Raw genomic sequence first — 20,539 nt, forward strand, 5'->3', positions numbered from 1 at the left:
TGTATATATATACATGACTAAAGCTAAAAAAGAAAAGAGGTTATGACTAAAAGAAATGGGAAAAGAAACAAATGGGGGTAAATTTATATGTCACAAAGAAGCTCATGGCGGGAGGGGGGAGAACATCGATACACTGGAAGGGTAAAGAGGTCGGAGATAGGAAATATTCAACTCTTACGTACTTTGAAACTGACCCAAAGAGGGAAGAACAATCCAATCCATTGGGGAAGAGAATAGATTTGCGCCCTATAGAGGAGTAGAAGGGTAAAAAACAGACTGGTGGGGAGGGAAGCAGTACAAGGGAGGGAGAGGGTGGGGGGGGATTTTTTAAAAAGACTACAGGGGAAAATAAGGGAGGGAATTAGAAGGGAGGGGGGTAGAAAGGGAAATACAAGGGGGACTGATTTAAAGTAAATCACTGGACTAAAAGGTAGAGCTGAAGAAGAAAGGTTAAAATTAGGGAAGGATATCAAAATGCCAGGGAGTCCACAAGTGACAGTCATAACATTGAACGTGAATGGGATGAACTCACCCATAAAACGTAAACAAATAGAAGAATGGATTAGAATCCAAAACCCTACCATATGTTGTCTCCAAGAAACACACATGAGGCGGGTAGACACCCACAAGGTCAGAATTAAAGGATGGAGTAAGACCTTCTGGGCCTCAAGTGACAGAAAGAAGGCAGGAGTGGCAATCATGATATCTGATAAAGCCAATGCAAAAATAGACCTGATCAAAAGGGATAGGGAAGGTTATTATATTTTGTTAAAAGGGACTTTAGATAATGAGGAAATATCACTAATCAACATATATGCACCAAATAATATAGCACCCAAATTTCTAATGGAGAAACTAGGAGAATTGAAGGAAGAAATAGACAGTAAAACCATATTAGTGGGAGACTTGAACCAACCATTATCAAATTTAGATAAATCAAATCAAAAAATAAATAAGAAAGAGGTAAAAGAAGTGAACGAAATCTTAGAAAAATTAGAATTAATAGACATATGGAGAAAAATAAATAGGGATAAAAAGGAATACACCTTCTTCTCAGCACCACATGGCACATTCACAAAGATTGACCATACATTAGGTCACAGAAACATGGCACACAAATGCAGAAAAGCAGAAATAATAAATGCAGCCTTTTCAGACCACAAGGCAATAAAAATAACGATCAGTAATGGTACATGGAAAACCAAATCAAAAACTAATTGGAAACTAAACAATATGATACTCCAAAATCGTTTAGTTAGAGAAGAAATCATAGAAACAATTAATAATTTCATCGAGGAAAATGACAATGGCGAGACATCCTTTCAAACCTTTTGGGATGCAGCCAAAGCAGTAATCAGAGGTAAATTCATATCCCTGAGTGCATATATTAACAAACTAGGGAGAGCAGAGATCAATCAATTGGAAATGCAAATAAAAAAACTCGAAAGTGACCAAATTAAAAACCCCCAGCAGAAAACCAAACTAGAAATCCTAAAAATTAAGGGAGAAATTAATAAAATTGAAAGTGATAGAACTATTGATTTAATAAATAAGACAAGAAGCTGGTACTTTGAAAAAACAAACAAAATAGGCAAAGTACTGGTCAATCTAATTAAAAAAAGGAAGGAAGAAAAGCAAATTAACAGCATCAAAGATGAAAAGGGGGACATCACCTCTGAGGAAGAGGAAATTAAGGCAATCATTAGAAATTACTTTGCCCAATTATATGGCAATAAATATACCAATTTAAGTGATATGGATGAATATATACAAAAATACAAACTGCCTAGACTAACAGAAGAGGAAATAGAATTCTTAAATAATCCCATATCAGAAAATGAAATCCACCAAGCCATCAAAGAACTTCCTAAGAAAAAATCCCCAGGGCCTGATGGATTCACCAGTGAATTCTATCAAACATTCAGAGAACAGTTAATCCCAATACTATACAAACTATTTGACATAATAAGCAAAGAGGGAGTTCTACCAAACTCCTTTTATGACACAAACATGGTACTGATTCCAAAACCAGGCAGGTCAAAAACAGAGAAAGAAAACTATAGGCCAATCTCCCTAATGAATATAGATGCAAAAATCTTAAATAGGATACTAGCAAAAAGACTTCAGCAAGTGATCAGAAGGGTCATCCACCATGATCAAGTAGGATTTATACCAGGGATGCAGGGCTGGTTCAATATTAGGAAAACCATCCACATAATTGACCACATTAACAAGCAAACCAACAAGAACCACATGATTATCTCAATAGATGCAGAAAAAGCCTTTGATAAAATACAACACCCATTCCTATTAAAAACACTAGAAAGCATAGGAATAGAAGGGTCATTCCTAAAAATAATAAACAGTATATATCTAAAACCATCAGCTAATATCATTTGCAATGGGGAGAAACTAGATGCATTCCCAATAAGATCAGGAGTGAAACAAGGATGCCCATTATCACCTCTATTATTTGACATCGTACTAGAAACACTAGCAGTAGCAATTAGAGAAGAAAAAGAAATTGAAGGCATCAAAATAGGCAAGGAGGAGACCAAGTTATCACTCTTTGCAGATGACATGATGGTCTACTTAAAGAATCCTAGAGATTCAACCAAAAAGCTAATTGAAATAATCAACAACTTTAGCAAAGTTGCAGGATACAAAATAAACCCACATAAGTCATCAGCTTTTCTATATATCTCCAACACAGCTCAGCAGCAAAAACTAGAAAGAGAAATCCCATTCAAAATCACCTTAGACAAAATAAAATACCTAGGAATCTACCTCGCAAGACAAACACAGGAACTATATGAACACAACTACAAAACACTCGCCACACAACTAAAACTAGACTTGAGCAATTGGAAAAACATTAACTGCTCATGGGTAGGACGAGCCAACATAATAAAAATGACTATCCTGCCCAAACTTATTTATCTATTTAGTGCCATACCCATGGAACTCCCAAAAAATTTCTTTACTGATTTGGAAAAAAGCATAACAAAGTTCATTTGGAATAACAAAAGATCAAGGATATCCAGGGAAATAATGAAAAAAAACACTAATGAGGGGGGCCTAGCAGTCCCAGACCTCAAACTATATTACAAAGCAGCAGTCATCAAAACAATTTGGTACTGGCTAAGAGACAGAAAGGAGGATCGGTGGAATAGACTGGGGGAAAGCGACCTCAGCCAGATAGTATACGATAAACCCAAAGATCCCAGGTCTTGGGACAAAAATTCACTATTTGATAAGAACTGCTGGGAAAATTGGAAGACAGTGTGGGAGAGATTAGGAATTGATCAACACCTCACACCCTACACCAAGATAAATTCAAAATGGGTGAGTGACTTAAACATAAAGAAGGAAACCATAAGTAAATTGGGTAAACACAGAATAGTATACATGTCAGACCTTTGGGAAGGGAAAGACTTTAAAACCAAGCAAGACATAGAGAGAATCACAAAATGTAAAATAAATAATTTCGACTACATCAAATTAAAAGGCTTTTGTACAAACAAAAGCAATGTAACTAAAATCAGAAGGAAAACAACAAGTTGGGAAAAAATCTTCATAAAAACCTCTGACAAAGGTTTAATTACTCAAATTTATAAAGAGCTAAATCAATTGTACAAAAAATCAAGCCATTCCCCAATTGATAAATGGGCAAGGGACATGGATAGACAGTTTTCAGATAAAGAAATCAAAACTATTAATAAGCACATGAAGAAGTGCTCCACATCTCTTATAATCAGAGAGATGCAAATCAAAACAACTCTGAGGTATCACCTCACACCTAGCAGATTGGCTAACATGACAGTTATGGAAAGTAATGAATGCTGGAGGGGATGTGGCAAAGTAGGGACATTAATTCATTGCTGGTGGAGTTGTGAACTGATCCAGCCATTCTGGAGGGCAATTTGGAACTATTCACAAAGGGCGATAAAAGAATGTCTACCCTTTGATCCAGCCATAGCACTGCTGGGTTTGTACCCCAAAGAGATAATGGACAAAAAGACTTGTACAAAAATATTCATAGCTGCGCTCTTTGTGGTGGCCAAAAATTGGAAAACGAGGGGATGCCCATCAATTGGGGAATGGCTGAACAAATTGTGGTATATGTTGGTGATGGAATACTATTGTGCTCAAAGGAATAATAAAGTGGAGGATTTCCATGTGAACTGGAACAACCTCCAGGAAGTGATGCAGAGCGAGAGGAGCAGAATCAGGAGAACATTGTACACAGAAAGTAATACACTGTGGTATAATCGAACGTAATGGACTTCTCCATTAGTGGTGGTGTAATGTCCCTGCACAATCTGCAGGGATCAAGGAGAAAAAAACACTATCCAAAAGCAGAGGACAAACTGAGGGAATAGAAACACCGAGGAAAAGCAACTGCCTGACTACAGTGGCTGAGGGGACATGACAGAGGAAAGACTCAGAGCGAACACTCTGATGCAAATACTAACAACATGGCAATGGGTTCAAGTCAAGAACACATATGATACCAGTGGAATCACACGTTGGCCACGGGGGGTGGGAGGGAGGAAAAGAAAAGGATCTTTGTCTTTAATGAAAAATGCATGGAAATGATCAAATAAAATACTATAAAATTAAAAATAAATAAATAAATAAATAAATAAATAAATAAATAAATAAATAAATAAATAAAAGCTGAAGGAGAGAGGAACCAGTTATTATAACAGTGTTATATCCAATTGTTAGAAAATATGAGTCCTTAAGAAGCAAAATAACTTGTCTTATATCACAAAATAATAAAATAAAAAATAAGATTTAAACCTAAAAAAAAAATAATGTGATTATTGTAACCAAGGAATAATGTTCTAAACTGACTAAATAAACTAATTCAAATAGACAAAAAAAATGTGAACATCAAAAAGAAAAGAAAAGAAAAGAAAAACAGGGGATACAGAGAGAGACAAGCAGTCCCTGCCCTCAAGGTGCTTACATTCTAACAATCTAGGAAACATGCAAATAAATGGCATATATAACATCTATGCAGAAAAAAAATGGGTTACCTTGGAAAAGGCAGTAACAGTAAACTGAGGAACAGCTAGGTGCTTCAGTGGATTGAGAGTCAGACCTAGAGATGGGAGGTCTTGGTTTCAAATCTGGCTTCAGACACTTTCAGCCAGGTGACCCTGGGTAAGTCAACTAACCCCAATTGCCTACTTCTTATCACTCTTCTGCTTTGGAACTAATACTTGGTATTGATGCTAAGACAGAAGGTGCTGGGAGCCATCAGACAATCATTGATCATCCCAGCCCTCTTTTGGGGGCAAGGATGTGTTTGTTTCCCCCCACCCCCACCAGGTACTCCCATACACACTTGGATTCCAGAAGGATTCACCGGTTCCTGCCATGACTCCCATCCCAACAAGCCTGGAAGAATGCAGATATAGAGACTGTGCTAAAACAACAAGATGCTCTACCAATTTGGGGACAAATTGGGATACTTGCAGCCCAAGCAAAACAAAGAATAGGCAAGCAACAATTTATGCCTCCTGATTGTACTAGCACCTTATTATTTGCCATGCTAGCCATTTTATCAGTACCCCCTGGTATTTCTGCCATTGAAAGCCCCTTATCTGCCATTACTCATTTTTCTTTGTGGAAATTCATTGCTTCTCTCTCCCCCCTGCTCTAGTGACAAGAAAAGTTCCAAACCCATTCAAGCCTGTGCATTGATTATACAATGTGTTTTCCCCACAACTTATAGAAATTCTTGCTATGTATTTTAACAAATTGTCTTAATCCCTCCATTCCTGCTATCATTGTATTTGTTGTTAAATAACCACCCTTTATTATGCTTCCTGTTAATATGACTATTGACTGGTATGATGGTCCAGACATTTATGCCCTATAATTAATTTCCAACAGTTTAAGCCATCCTAAACCATTGCACCCCTTATTGGATATCACTGCACTCATTACATCACTAGCAACCTTCCCTACAAGAAATCCACACTACACAGACAAATCATGGATATCAGTCATTCTGGTACCTCCCTTTATTCAGCCTCATCCATTGCCAATTCATTTTATGACAGTATGTCCTCTTATCTACAACAGTGATTTGACCCATACCTATATTGCTTGTGGATTTGCTCTTGTCTTATTTTTTCTTATTCTTTTTTTGATTACCAGTCCTCATCTGATACCTAGGGTCCACTATTCAGCAAGTCCAAATCGAACTGAAGTCACTTCAGCTCAAAAATAAAAAAGGGGGGATATGCTGGGAGCCATCAGACCATGATGCCTTGACAGAGTCACACGTGGTAGCTAAGGAGACCACAGAGTGGTTGTTGGCAAGATGTGATTGCCCACCCAATCCCCCCTTTTCATTATCTCTTTCATCAATACCCCTTACCTATGAATTGACATGATTATTATTCCCCCTGATCTCAAAAGAAATAATGCAAGAGCAAAACACCTGTACCCTAATTCCCCAAAACATCACCAAAAAGATCAGACCCTCAAACCCAATCCCCAAAAGGCTATCATGGGTTAATTTATACTTAGGTGCATATTTCCCAGCAAAACCACAGCTACAGTCCAAACCCCGAACTTTCCCATTCACAGAAACCTATTCTCATGAAGCCAGCACACAAATCAATCACAGAGACTCATACAATAAGTACAAGAACATCAAGCTTCAATGTGCCTCAGTGACTCAATTACACAAATCAGTAACTCAGGAACTCCCTAGTAAAAACCCTGAGAAATGACCAGTCTAAATTTGAATTGTGTTCCCAGTACTACCCCTCAACCTCAATGGTATGATTGAATAGTCTTTTAAGTTGAATTGTCTTTTAAAACTATTGATTAATTATTCCATTTTATTAAAAGCAATAAGTAATTTTCCTTGATTGTTTGTAAGCTCAAAACTTCTCACAGGATAATGAAAAAATTAAGCCACATGTGACAAAATAATTTATCTTATGTGCAACCTTTATTCTGTCTTTAATCACAATACAAAAATATAGAATGTTAATCAAGTGATTTGTTAAAAGTTAATGTATCACTTTTCCAATTATCTCTCTTTGATTATGTGTATTTGAGTGCCAAGAAAATGGGTATAAAAATAAAAACCAAGCCTGGGCATGGTGGAACAGCTCTCAGATGCAAAACAATCCTGTGGCTGTTATGATTAAGCTGTTTTCCCTTTGTTATTTTTGTTGACTGACCTGTTGGGAAACCCTGAAGTCCCAAGCAAGGGTGGACTTTGCCCTCGGCAAGAAGGTTATGGCTTTTTTTTTTTAAGTAAGTTGTTCTTTGAATGATTGATAGAATTCCCATTTCCCCACACACATAGTAAAACATAAAACTAGAATTGTACATGAAACTTCAGATCTCTTTATTATAAATAGAATTCATCCATAAATCCATCTAGGCTTGGATTTCCCACATATATGCACACACATACACAACTCATATATAATTCCTTCCAGAGTTTATTTGTGGCTTGTCTTCTTTTTCTGAGATCAGATTATTCACATTTTCTATTTTCTATTTTGTTGGTCAGAATATTTTTCCATTTCTCTAAGCAGTCACATACTTAATGTATCAGTTTTGTTGACATAAAATTAGGCAAATTTTTAACAATTTCCTTACCATGTATTATAAATTCTTTTTTCATTTTGGTAACTTGGTTTTCCTCTTTCTGAAAAATATATCATTTTTCTTTGCCCCTCCCCATCCTTCCTTAACCCTCACCCCATCAAAAAACTAAATCTCCTCAGTTCCTTCAATATCCTAAGTGGTATCAAATTCAAATAGAAACAGATTGGGGTGGGAGGCAGCATATTGTCTCAGAAAACCACAAAATAACATCATCTATGTTCTATCTTTATTTATGTTATTGAACATTTTCCAAGTTTGTAATTATTCTGGTTAGACCCCTCCAGGGAATTTTGTGGGTTGCACACAGCCTGACATGGGGTGAATAAAACATTTCTGAATTAGATAACTCCTAACATACTTTCCAGTTCTAAAATCCTGATTGAGCATACCAAATGTGTTCCCAAGGATTACTTTAACGGAAGGAAGGGTTTTTGATTTCCTAATCTTTAATCCCAGGCCTCTGATTTTCAGATAGCTTGAATCATATCAAGCTAAGCTCAGTAATTCTAGTTCTAGACCAACTCTTGGGAACAGGTCGCACCTACCTACAGTCATTAAGATTAAGATGTCTTGATCAATAAGGAAGAGAAAGACTCTTGCAAAGCCTCTTGGGGAGCCTGAGGAGTGTCTGCCCCAAAGGCTCAATTAAATATAGGCTGAGACAAGAGATGAGAGACCCAACATGATTGAAGAGAGGAGGGGAATGATACATTAATGGCCATAAGTGGGAAATAAATAAAGTGTCTCAAACCAAGACTATTGTAACTATAGGACTAATTCCAAGTCCCTAAATATAACTAGCACTATACTCAGATGAAGATGTTGGAAGAGTTCACATATCAGGATCTCAGACTGTTTGAGTTGGACAAAACCTTAGAGCTCATCCAGTACAACCCTACATTTTACAGATGAGAAAACGGATAATAGAGAGAGGGAAAGTGATTCAACTGATCACCTAGGTCTTCTGTCTAAATCCATGGGTTTTTCCATTACCCCACAAAATGGATTGTCTTTTTTAATTTTTTTAGTAAAGCCTGAGGGGAAAGTGGAACTAAAGCTCACTAATTTTATTTATAAAGTAATACCATCTATAATGAAAATCTTATTGGAAAGGGATGAGAGGCAGCATGGGAAAAGAGGATGCTTTCCAAAGAGACAGGAGCTTCTAATTGTATTTAGAGGCAAATTGGCTGAATCTCCTTTAGTAAAATTCACAGTAACCATCTAACCAGGTTAGGGTACATCAGGGAAAGGTCAGAGATTCATCCTCCACAGGAGCCTTTCTAGCTTTCTCCATGAACTTGGTTTCTTAAAAAAACAAAAACAAAAAAATATATGGGAGGGAGAGAGAGGGAGGGAGAGAGAGAGGTAGAGAGAGAGACAGAGACAGAGAGAGAGACAGACAGACAGACATTCAGATAACTCAATTCCAATATAATTGGTTTCCTTTGTAATCCTATGTATTTTATTTTATACATTTAAGGATGTTATTCTTAGAAAGGGTTCACTAGACTGCCCAAGGGGTCCAGGTTAAGAACCCCTGCTCTAAGGCAAGGGTGGCTAATCTGACCAAGGTAGGAGTTAGAATTTATAGCTCTGCTGACAAGGCAAGATCATTATTTTCCTCTCTAAACAATAGGGTTGTTTACTGTTGTTTAGTCATTTCTTTCAATCGTGTCTCACTCTTTGTGACTCCCTTTTGAGGATTTTCTCAGCTCCAATGGTTGGCCATTTCCTTCTCCAGCTCATTTTACAGATAAGGAAACTGAAGCAAACAGGGTTAAGTGACTTACCCAAGGTTACATAGGTAGTGAGTGTGCGAGGCCAGATTTGAACTCAGGAAGATGAGTCTTCCTGACCCCAAGGCTCAGCACTCTATCCACTGAGCCACCTAGCTGCCCAAAGAGTTGTTACTATAAAGATATTTTTCTCTATTGAAGGTTAGTTGGAGAACCCTACTGAATCTCTGGGCTGATCTCTGGTCATGCCAACTTTGGATTTGAGACAATGGGATCTCCCACCACCATTGGGATTTGGGGCTGATCCAAGACACACAAACATCCTTCTCCACTGGCACCACCAAGTGATTTAGGGCTTAAGTCCACCCAAATCTGGCAGGCCCTAGCATGATAGAAAGGGTCTGAATACAGGATGAGTGAGGGCTTGTACATCTATGATCTAGATGAAGTTTGGAGAAGCTCATCCTCAGATTGACTACAGGACAATACTTTTTTTTTTTAAGCCAGAGCAACTCTACAAGACTGTCAATTAGACTAAAGTGGGTTTAAGTTCAATCAAACCAGAGATTCTTAGAGGGTTGAAATATCCATGAAGGAGATGGTGGGCTCTGCTCTATATGACTGAATCTCTAGTTCCCAGGATGGGTCACAAGAGGAGGCAGGAGCTGGACATCTTAAGTCAAAGAGAAAAAGCCACATCTAGTCATTTTAAATATGCATGTGTTTGAAACATCTTTAGGAGAAACAGAGGATTCCTGGATGTCCCTAAACGAAGGACCAGGATGACCCAGCCAGCATTTCCATCTGAAAGAGGAGCTACTCTAAACCCATCCCTACACCTCTGCCCACTTTAAAAAAGACTTGGGAATGAACAGGGATATCCCCCCCAAACGAAAAAGATTTGCTGCCCCTCCGGGGATTCTTCTAGAGGGCTCTGGTCTCAGTGATGGTATCCTCACTGGGTGCAAAGAAATCCTTCAGGTTCTCCTCCGGTCGGGAACTCCCACTGAGGCTGAGGTGGGGTGGGTGGCTGACTCTGGTGAGGAGGGTGGCCCGACGACTAGAGAGGCTGCCACTGGAGAGCTGTCTCTTGAGACCAGTTTGGGGCTGCCCACAGCAGGAGAGGTCACGCAATGGAGCTGGTAGCAGGTAGCTACTAAAACACATGTAGATCCAAGGGTTGCAGCAGCTGCTGAGGTTGCCCAGAAGCATAGTGATGGTGAAAGCCACATTGGTGGAATCTGCCAAAGGAGAAGCACAACAAAAAACGGGATGGATAAAGGGTTGGAGATTAGTAAGGTATCATAGTGAGTAAAGGAAATGCTGGACATGAAATCAGGAAGGTCTGAGGTCAAACCCTACCTTAGGCACTCATAAACTTTGTGACCCTGGGCAATTCTCTAGATCTCCTTCAGCCTCAGTTTTCTCAGCTATAAAATGGAAATAACAATACCACCTACCAATAGGGTAGTTATGAGGATTGAATGAGATAACATATATAAAATGTTTTGCAAACCTTAAAGTCAATTAGTCATCAGGTATTCTTTCAGTACATACTATGTGCCTGGCACCATGCTAAGTGCCAGGGACACAAATGGTACACTAATTTTCATGATCATCATAATTATCAAAGGAGCCAGAACTATCAGGTCTGGGGCCAGTGCAAACAATAATAATAATGACTACAGCCCCAAAATGAACAATTGATATTTATTTACACTGGATGTTCCCAAAGTTGTAGTGTAGTTTTAGGCTTTAGACTTTGGGGACCCCCTGTATATGGCTTTAAGGTTTACAAAGCACTTTCCTCATAACACTTCTATGGTATATTAGAGAGTATAGGATTAGATTATCCCATTGTAAATATGAGGAAGCTGAGGTCACTCCAGTTAATAGTGGCTAAAGTCTAAATTCATAACCTGGTCTAGGATCACAGGAGTATACAATTGAAGCTGGAAGAGACCTCAGAGGTCACGTAATCCAAACCCTTCATTTTGCCAATGAGGACGCCATCTTGTCCACTGTCATAGAGGAACTAAGGAGCAAAGCTGGGATTTGAACCCATGTCCTGACTCCAAGTCCAACACTCTTTCTACTAAAGTATAGTAAAATCAAATAATTTAATAACAAAAGTGTAGTCACTATGTTATTATTTTATGCCACTATCTCTTATTTATATATAGCATAGTCATTTATTATTTTATATAGTTTATATATTACCTATTATGATAGTTGTGATCACTATCCCACATTGTTATCAAATTATTCCATTAATTAATTTACTATTTTATTCATGTTTACTTAGTTAAGTTTTATCATTACATATCTTTAATTTTTAGCATTACTACATGAACATAGGAACCAAGGAACAAGGCTGGAACTTGATCCATGTCTACTGATTCCAAGTCCCAAACTCATTCTTAGTATTGTTTATAACCCTAGATATCCCTTCCACATTGTGATTTCCCCCATCAGTTTCCATATATTGAAGGTCAGCATGAGAAATTAAATGGAAATTTGGGGGAGTTTTGCAGAAGCCAGAGAAGACACAAGAAACATTTAGAAACTTACAACTATATAAAATATATGTATCGTAGTATCATATCAACATATTATGTCTTCTAATACCATAAATACATGCAATTTCTTTTACTGTAAACATTCCACAAAAGAAAAAAGAAAAAAAAATCAGGCTTCTTCTCTGATACGGAGGGCCAAAAAATTTTACACAGATTTTCCAGTTCGCAGGGGCACTGCACCCCTAACCCCATGATGTGAAGGGGATAACTGTCTTTTAATACTTCAGCAACCTGTGATTTTTGGTAGCACAATGCCTGGCACACATGGGTACTTAATAAATGCTTGGTGACTTGACTAATTGATTTCATCCTGATGCGCCTCCTCTCCACCAGTTACAATCCCTCTAATGTAGGTGCTCTTCTAGATTTGCTGTGGCCAAAAAAATTCAATGCCACAGGAGCTGTCTGTCCCATGAACCTGGATGAGCTTAGCGAGGCTGACTTTCAGAATGCATGTGCATGCATGTATCCCTTAGTCCACACTCAAAGCTGTTCAGCTTCATAGCAGCTGGCAAAATTCATGCTCTGGTGGCCTAACCTTTGTGAACTGAGGGAAGTTTCTGTGTCATGACAAGGCATCAGAGGAAATATGCAGTGCTGGATTCATTTATCATTATTAGCTAAATATTATATCATATATATCATATCATTTTCTTATTCAGTTGTTTTTATTCATGTCCAACTCTTTGTTATCCCATTTGGGATTTTCTTGGCAAAGATGCTGGAATAGTTTGCCTTTTCCTTCTCCAGTTCATTTTACAGATGAAGAAACTGAGGCAAAGAGGGTTAAGCGACTTGCCCAGGGTCACATAACTAGTAAACATCTGAGGCCAAATCCGAATTAAGGAAGAGGAGTCTTCCTGATTCCCAGCCTAGCACTGCCACCTAGCTGTTATGTTTTGTTGGGTTGTGTTATGTTATGTTGTATTGTCATACAATCCTATATTATATCATACTATCCTTTATCACGTCATACTGTCCTATATTATATTGTATTGTATTGTACTATATTATATTACATTACGTTATATTATGTTATATTGTATCATGCATTATATAACAAAATCCTATAGCATACTATATTACATATCCTATAATATGCTATCCTAGTGTTCTAAATCTCTTATAATAAGAGAGATGCAAATCAAAACAACTAGAACATGACAGCAAAGGAAAGTAATGAATGCCGGAGGGGATGTGGCAAAGTCAGGACATTAATGCATTGCTGGTGGAGTTGTGAATTGATCCAACCATTCTGGAGGGCAATTTGGAACTATGCCCAAAGGGCGATAAAAGACTGTCTGCCCTTTGATCCAGCCATAGCACTGCTGAGTCTGTATCTTAAATAGATAATAAGGAAAAAGACAGGTACAAGAATATTCATAGCTGCACTCTTTGTGGTGGAAAAAAAAATTGGAAAATGAGGGGATGCCCTTCAATTGGGGAATGGCTGAACAAATTGTGGTATCTGTTGGTGATGGAATACTATTGTGCTTAAAGGAATAATAAAGTGGAGGAATTCCATGGGAACTGGAACAACATTCCAGGAAGTGATGCAGAGCGAAAGGAGCAGAACCAGGAGAACATTGTACACAGAGACTGATACACTGTAGTACAATCAAATGTAATGGACTTCTCTACTAGCAGCACTGCAATAATCCAGGACAATTCTGAGGGACTTATGAGAAAGAACCAATCCACATCCAGAGAAAGAACTGTAGGAGCAGAAACACAGAAGAAAAACAACTGTTTGATCTTTTGGGTCGATGGAGATATGATTGGGGATGTAGACTCTAAGGGATCAGATATTGCATATATCAATAATATGGAAATAGGTCTTGATCAATGACACATGTAAAACCCAGTGGAATTGCGTGTTGTTTATGGGAGGGTGTGAGAAGAGGGAAGGGAAAGAACATGAATCATGTAACCATAGAAACATTTTCTTAATAATTAAAAAAAATTTATATATATATAATATACTATCCTATATTATATCATATTGTCTTATTATCATACTATCCAAATTATACTCTTATATCATACTCTACTATATTATATGATCCTATATATCATACTATCCTATATTATATACTATATTATACTATATCATATAATCATATGTTATATTACACTATCTTATATCATACTCTCCTATATTATATTATACAAATCTATATATAATATAATCCCATATTATGCTACATTATATTATACTATCCTATATATTATACAATCCCATATAATACTACATTATGTATACTCTTCATATTAACCTGTTTTATCATACTAACCTATATTATAATATTTAATCCATATTATATCATTCAATATTATATTATACTATACTATATTATGATGTCATACTGTCCTCTATTATCTATATGATTTCATTATTGAGAGGCAATATGGTGTCCTGTTGTCCTTGGAGTCAGGAGAACCTCTGACAAATCCAAGAAAATTTACAACCAACACCTCCAGAGATTCTCCAGAGAGCCAGCTAACAGTCTTGGTCTCAGCCTAACCCCCTTCAAAGTTCCAGAATCTTGCTGCTGGTCTCATACCACTTTTCTCTGCAAACTCCCAACACTTTCCTTACAACACTTCCCCCCTTTGCACAAAGTCAAAATAGTGTTAAAAACAATATTTGGGCATTTGTGCACTAACAAACTTATATCCCAGCTAAACTAAATCTTATCCAAAACAACAAACAGTCCACACTCACTAATCTTATCATATCTAACACTATCTTACTCTAGGAATTTAAATCAAAGAAAGGAAAAGGGAAAAAATTATACAAGATACCTAACCTCAGAAAGAAAATGGCTGGAGCAGCTGCTGATCTGCTTTGGTAGGGGCTGAATATAAATCACATATCTGGACCCAAAAATTATCCCTTGTTATTATCAAATAATCAATATTATGAACATTTGTACTTATGAAATCTGAATAACAACAATAATAATATGTCAGGATTAGAAAGGAGTCCACATCCATAGAAGCTCCCCCTGGTCCAATCCCAGCATGGGCTGATCATCAGATTCAAGTTTGACAATCTCCCCAGAGCAGACAGGATATGATATTCCTGATTCCAAGCTGTAGGCAGGAAGCTCAGGGCTCTTTTAGTCCATTAGACTGGAAACTCTTTGATGACAGGACTGTCCTTTCGCCTTTCTTTGTACCCAGCATTTAACACATTGAAGGCACTTAGTAAATGTTTATTGACTAATGTTTTTTATTCCCTTCTCTAATGGAAAAGAAGAAATAGCACAGATCAAGCCACAGGTCACAGATACACAAGGACCAGTAGGGAAGTGTCTTCCTGGTTTCCAGAGATACCCTCACCCTAAAATAACCCTGGGACTAACCTAGTTTTCTAGGATTGAAGGGGTAAATTGACTGGGAGAGGGAGGTGTTATCTGATAGAATTTTACTTCCCTTTGGATGTCTAAAGGAAAGCATCCCTGGTACCACAAGAAGAACTCTGGATTTTTAATAATTAAATTATTTTTATTTATTTTAAGTTTAATCCTAAGTAAATTTTAAAAGCCCTGGAGTCTCAGAACCTGGATTCTGACTACTGTGTGTGTGACCTTGGGCAAGAGACTTCCCTAAGCCTTAGCTGCCTCCTTTATAAAGCAAGGGAGCTCGACAAGATGACCTCTGAGTTCTTTTCCATCTCTAGACCTATGCACCAGTGACCCTAAAAGGAGGATCTGGATGTGGCATTCAAGTCAAGCAAGAGCAAGGAGCTCCTACCATGGTTTCTAGGACTGCTATCATTGCCATGCAACATGGCCTTGTGATCACACTCTCCCCTGAACCCATCAGCACCTATTGGTGTATTAGATTATCTCCTTGGCTGCCTTGTGCCCTGGAGTGAGTATTTGACAGGAAGTAGAAAGAAGGCAGTGAGATTCCAGATGATGAAATTTATATTGAGTGGAGCACAGAATAGAAGCCCGAGGTAGTAGGAGGCATCTGGGGACTGTGAGCTAGGCAAGGCAGGCCTGGGGCACTGAGGGCACTTTGGGGTGGCACTTACAGGGAGAACAATTCTTTATTTTGCTCTGAAACAGCCCTGATTCCAAGTCAACTTAATTCCTAAAGTAAAGGGACCTAGAAAGTTGTTTTTTTTTCTTCTTTGGGGAAAGGTGTCTCAGTAGTCATCCATTCAGATATCTAGGGCAATAGCACTTAAGAGCAATAAATCAATAGGCAGTCTGTCCTAGGAGCTGGGGATAGAAAGTTAAAAAGGAGCAGTTCCTGCCTCCAAAACTCTCATGTTCTCTTACTTTATGAACTCTGAAGAGCTATATGATTCAGGGCAGCTAGGTGGCTCAGTGGATAAAGCAGCAGGCTTGGAGTTGGGAAGGCCTGAGTTCAAATTTGTCCTAAGATACTTTCCTGCCTATGTGACCCTGGGCAAGACATTAACACAAATTGCTTAGCCCTTGTTGCTCTTCTGACTTAGAGATAATACTAAGACAAAAGATAAGGGTTAAAAAAAAAAAGAGTTAACTCGTTTCATAGGTGCCTAGAATGCTAGAACCAGAGAGGAACTTTAGAGTTCTATAGACTAATCTGCAGATGAGAGAATAAAGCTGGGTGTCCTTTACAGAATATTTCAGACCCTTATTCCCTTCTACATTGTACATTCATTAGAAATCAGGAATATTTCTAAGTTTTAGACTTGGTAACTTGGGCTCTCTATAAAGGCAGAAACGGGATGCTCATATCTGGGTTAGGGAGAAGGTTCTCAATAAGGTTTCATTCCTATAGAACAATCTGGAGATGGAGAATTTGGGGGGAATTCAGAAATAAATTTAAAATATTTGGGTTGGTATCATCAAAAAAGGGCCCCCTAAGAACTTTTCTAGGAAAACAAATGAGAATATTTCTTTTAAAACTACTTCTGCCAGGTTCTGGCTCTAAATTAAGCCTTCAGTCACTTCTTGTACAGGCTTACTCTGCATTTACCCAAATCAGAAAAAGACAGAATATCCTAGATTCCCCTCCAAAGGGACTGATCAAAGCCCTCACTCTTGAGTCCTCAGGCTCATCCCATTCAGCTTGTTTTCTATGCTTCAAAGTAGCTGAATAAAAAGATCAGCCAAAAAAAAATTCTAGGGTCCCTGAGAATCAAGGAGACCACTCACTATGGGGGGAGTCATGCCTGAGTTCAGAAGAGTAATACCTTTCTGTTCCCCTCTGGCTGTTGGCACAAAGGCAGTAGCAGCTGTTATTTATTTGGTTGATTGCTAATTTTCCAGGGCAATGCTAAAGTCACCTTTTGGCAAATATAAACACCCTCACCTGATAGGTAGAATTTGGCTTTAGACCAGTCGAATTATATTACGAAAGGGAGAGGTATGAGAAAGGAGAGGACTTAAAGATCACTGAATTCAACTCCCTTTTTTACAGATGAAGAAACTGAGTCTCAGAGAAGTTAGATGACTTGTTCAAAATCACACAGCTAGTAATAGGCAGCCAGGATTCAAACTCGGGTTCTTTGATCTCAGATTCACTGGTTGTGCCATTTTGATATGTAATGGGCCTTGAAAAGGTTTCCTTTCCCAAGGCTGCTGACTCCTATATGTGCAAGTGCGCATAGAGGGGCTGTACGCTGTACCCTCCTGACGAAGAATGGGAAGCAAGTCGCATGGAGCGGCTAAGACACAGAATTTAGTCAAGAAAACCTGGGTTCCACTGCCTCTTCAGACACTTGCTCACTGTATGCTTGGATCCAAGTCATTTAGCTTCTCCAAATCTCAGTTTCCTTATCTGTAAAATGGGAATAAAAATGGTACCTCTCTCATAGAGCGTCCAATGAGATATAAGTAAGGGGCTTTGCAGATCTTAATAGTGAGTGATATATAGGTGTTGGATATTATTATTATGATTCATCCAACCCATGTCTGACCAGGAATTCCAAAGATGCACACAACAGCTCCAATTCTACAGACTAGCATAGCCCCACTTCTCTCCAGAGCAGCAGGGATGCCCCTGAGTATTGTTCTCTGAACAATCAGCATCCCCCAGATGTAGCTGCAACTTCTCTTTCCCTATTTCTTATATTCCCACCCAACCAAGCTTAGGACAATCTCCCTGAAGATTTGTTCTTAGTGTCACTTGGTGACATAAAGAAGAATGTCTGAGGATTCAGATCACAGCCACTCCCTCGCTGACCCCCACTGCTGACTGGCAGAAACTATGTAGGTTCTCCCACCAACCATGCAGTAAATCCTTGGCTGCTTCTTGGAGAGCCCACCATTCCCTTAAAGACAGGCCAGGGGAAGGGAATGGTACCCAAGCCTTTAACCTTCCCCAGCAACAACCCACATACCCACTTGCCTTCATCAGGAGCATTCTCATCCCACACAGACCACATCTGGACACTGAAGAAAGGCGCCCAGCAGGCAATGTAAGCCAACACAATGACAAAGGTCATCTTCACCGTTCGGATCTTTGCTCGGGAAATGGTGCTGATGCTGCTGACTCGAGATGGTGGGCCCCGGGTGGCCCCAGCTAGAACCTGGAAAGAGGCGCCCCCTCCCTGTACAGCCCCTCGGGCCCTTCCTCCCACTCCCCGAGTTTGAGTCTTGCCCTTCAGGTTTTTGCAGATCTCATAGCAGATGAGGCTGTAACAGGCGATGAGGACGGCCACGGGAAGGACAAAGATGGCCAGTGTGGTCCATGTGATATAAGCCTGAAGCCCCCAGGGGAAATGGAAGTCAGCCCAGCAGTCCAGCACCCCAGTGCCTTGGCTCACCTCCCTTAGTGAGAAGATGAAGACCTGGGGGAGACTGAGGCCAGCGGCAAGTAGCCAGGTGGCAGCAATGAAAGGGTAGGCAGATCGGCTGGGCTGGTGGAGGGTCCGAAGTGGGTGGCAGACAGCCAGGTATCTGTCCAAGGTCATGACCAGCAGCATGTAGGTGGAAGCAAACATGCTTAGGGCCTGCAGGTATTTGACCACCCGGCAGAGGAAATCTGACCCCTGGAAACGGTAGGTGATGTCCCACAGCAGTTGGGGCAACACCTGGAAGAGTGCTACCCCGAGATCAGTCAGGGCTAGGTGGAGCACAAACAAGTGCATCCGGGACCGTTTACGGCCAGGCCAACCCAGGGCCAACAGCACTATTGAATTGCCCCCAGTGGCCAGCACCAGGATGGTGGCTAGCACAGCAATCTCCACTTTGGCTAGCTCCTCATCCCGACCTAACCACGGTGTAGTGGCGTTTGGGGGTGAGGGGGAACTCCATGGGGTGAAGTTGACAGTCCAGAGAGGGAAGTTATCCATGGGGTGGAGAATAGGAGAATACAGAAGGAGCGGAGGGAGGTGGAGGTAGGAAAGATAAAGATGATTCGGGAGTGGGATGTGAAAAGGTAGAAGGAGATGGAAAGAAAGGAGAATAGGAGGATCGATGGGACAAAGAGGAAAAGAAATTAGGGGAAGGAAAAAGGAGGAGGCAAGAAAAATGGACGGGAGAGGGGGAAATGGAGGCAGGGTGTGTATGTGCAAATTAAAAAAAGGAAGGGAGAACTGGATAGGAAATTCCGGGGAAGATAAGGAAGGGAGAGGAGAGCCGAGAACAATCAGTGAGTAAACTGAATGCTACATAAGGAAAGCCTCCCCTCTCCCTAAATTCCACTCTCCTCCAAACTTTCCTTGGAAAACAGTTTCCCTAGCGCCCAGCTCCCACTTCCTGCCTTCCCAAAAGGAGTATCCCCACAGCTCTCGACTCGGTAGACCTCAGGTTGAGGCTGCCCCCAGGTATCCCGTGCTGCTGTCTGGTCTCCGCTGCTAGCTGGCAGGGCTTCTGCGGGGCGGGGATGGCCAGGGCTGCTTTATATATATAGTCTCGGAGCGGCCCCTGAGCAGCCCCTCCCTCCTCTGGTTGGCTCCTGCCGCGAGAGGCGGTGGGGCCAGAGTAACTCACAGAGGTGCTTTGCGGGAGAAGGATTGCGATGTGAAGCCTCCTTACGCCCAACCCTGGAGAGCTTGCCAGACACGCGAACGCGCTTTGAAAACCAAACAAATGGACTTGTCCCCTGTCCCCTATATACCCAGGAGCGAGAGAGAACGGATAGAGGCCCAGGCCAGGGAATTCGCCCATGAACGTGGAAGCTGATTAGAGGGGGGGGAAGCAGTTCAGTCCGCTGAAGTTTCCTCTGTTCTCTTGAGAAATGGAGAACGAAATGGAGGCAGAAGTGGGCGATGGGGATTGGCAATGGCAAGGGGCCAGGGTGTGCTTCTGATCGGTCCCTAAAGAGACTGGAGGGGGGAAGAATGAGATGTAGGGGCAAGGACGGGGCAAGAGAAATAAAAATTCGGGAGGACCCTGGGAGGACAAAGAAAGGCTGGAAAGATATTGAGGTACGGTGGACCCCTCCTTACCTGGGGTAAGGGAAGAATGAATGTGTGTGACTATTAAGGGCAGAGAATGTGCTGGGGAGTAAGTCTGGAACTATGTAAACGTCCATGCGTTTGCTGCTGGTTCTTATACTTACTAGCTGCGAGACCCAGTTTTTGAACCTCAGTTTTTCATATATAAATGGGGGAAAGAATAC

The 20,539-nt window shown here is 40.1% G+C and overlaps 1 protein-coding gene across 1 annotated transcript; it reads right to left on the reverse strand.

The window, feature by feature from the left end:
• Positions 1-7,363: 7,363 nt before the first annotated feature.
• On the reverse strand, positions 7,364-19,903 carry AVPR1B (arginine vasopressin receptor 1B). The gene is made up of 2 exons (XM_001372226.3): positions 18,323-19,903; positions 7,364-10,630 (listed from the first exon to the last, which is right to left on the reverse strand). Exons 1-2 carry the CDS (start codon positions 19,266-19,268, stop codon positions 10,314-10,316), a joined length of 1,263 nt encoding a protein of 420 aa, XP_001372263.2. The 5' UTR covers positions 19,269-19,903; the 3' UTR covers positions 7,364-10,313.
• Positions 19,904-20,539: the final 636 nt, after the last annotated feature.

This window comes from Monodelphis domestica, chromosome 2 (assembly GCF_027887165.1).
Source record: "Monodelphis domestica isolate mMonDom1 chromosome 2, mMonDom1.pri, whole genome shotgun sequence".
Classification (NCBI taxonomy): domain Eukaryota; kingdom Metazoa; phylum Chordata; class Mammalia; order Didelphimorphia; family Didelphidae; genus Monodelphis; species Monodelphis domestica.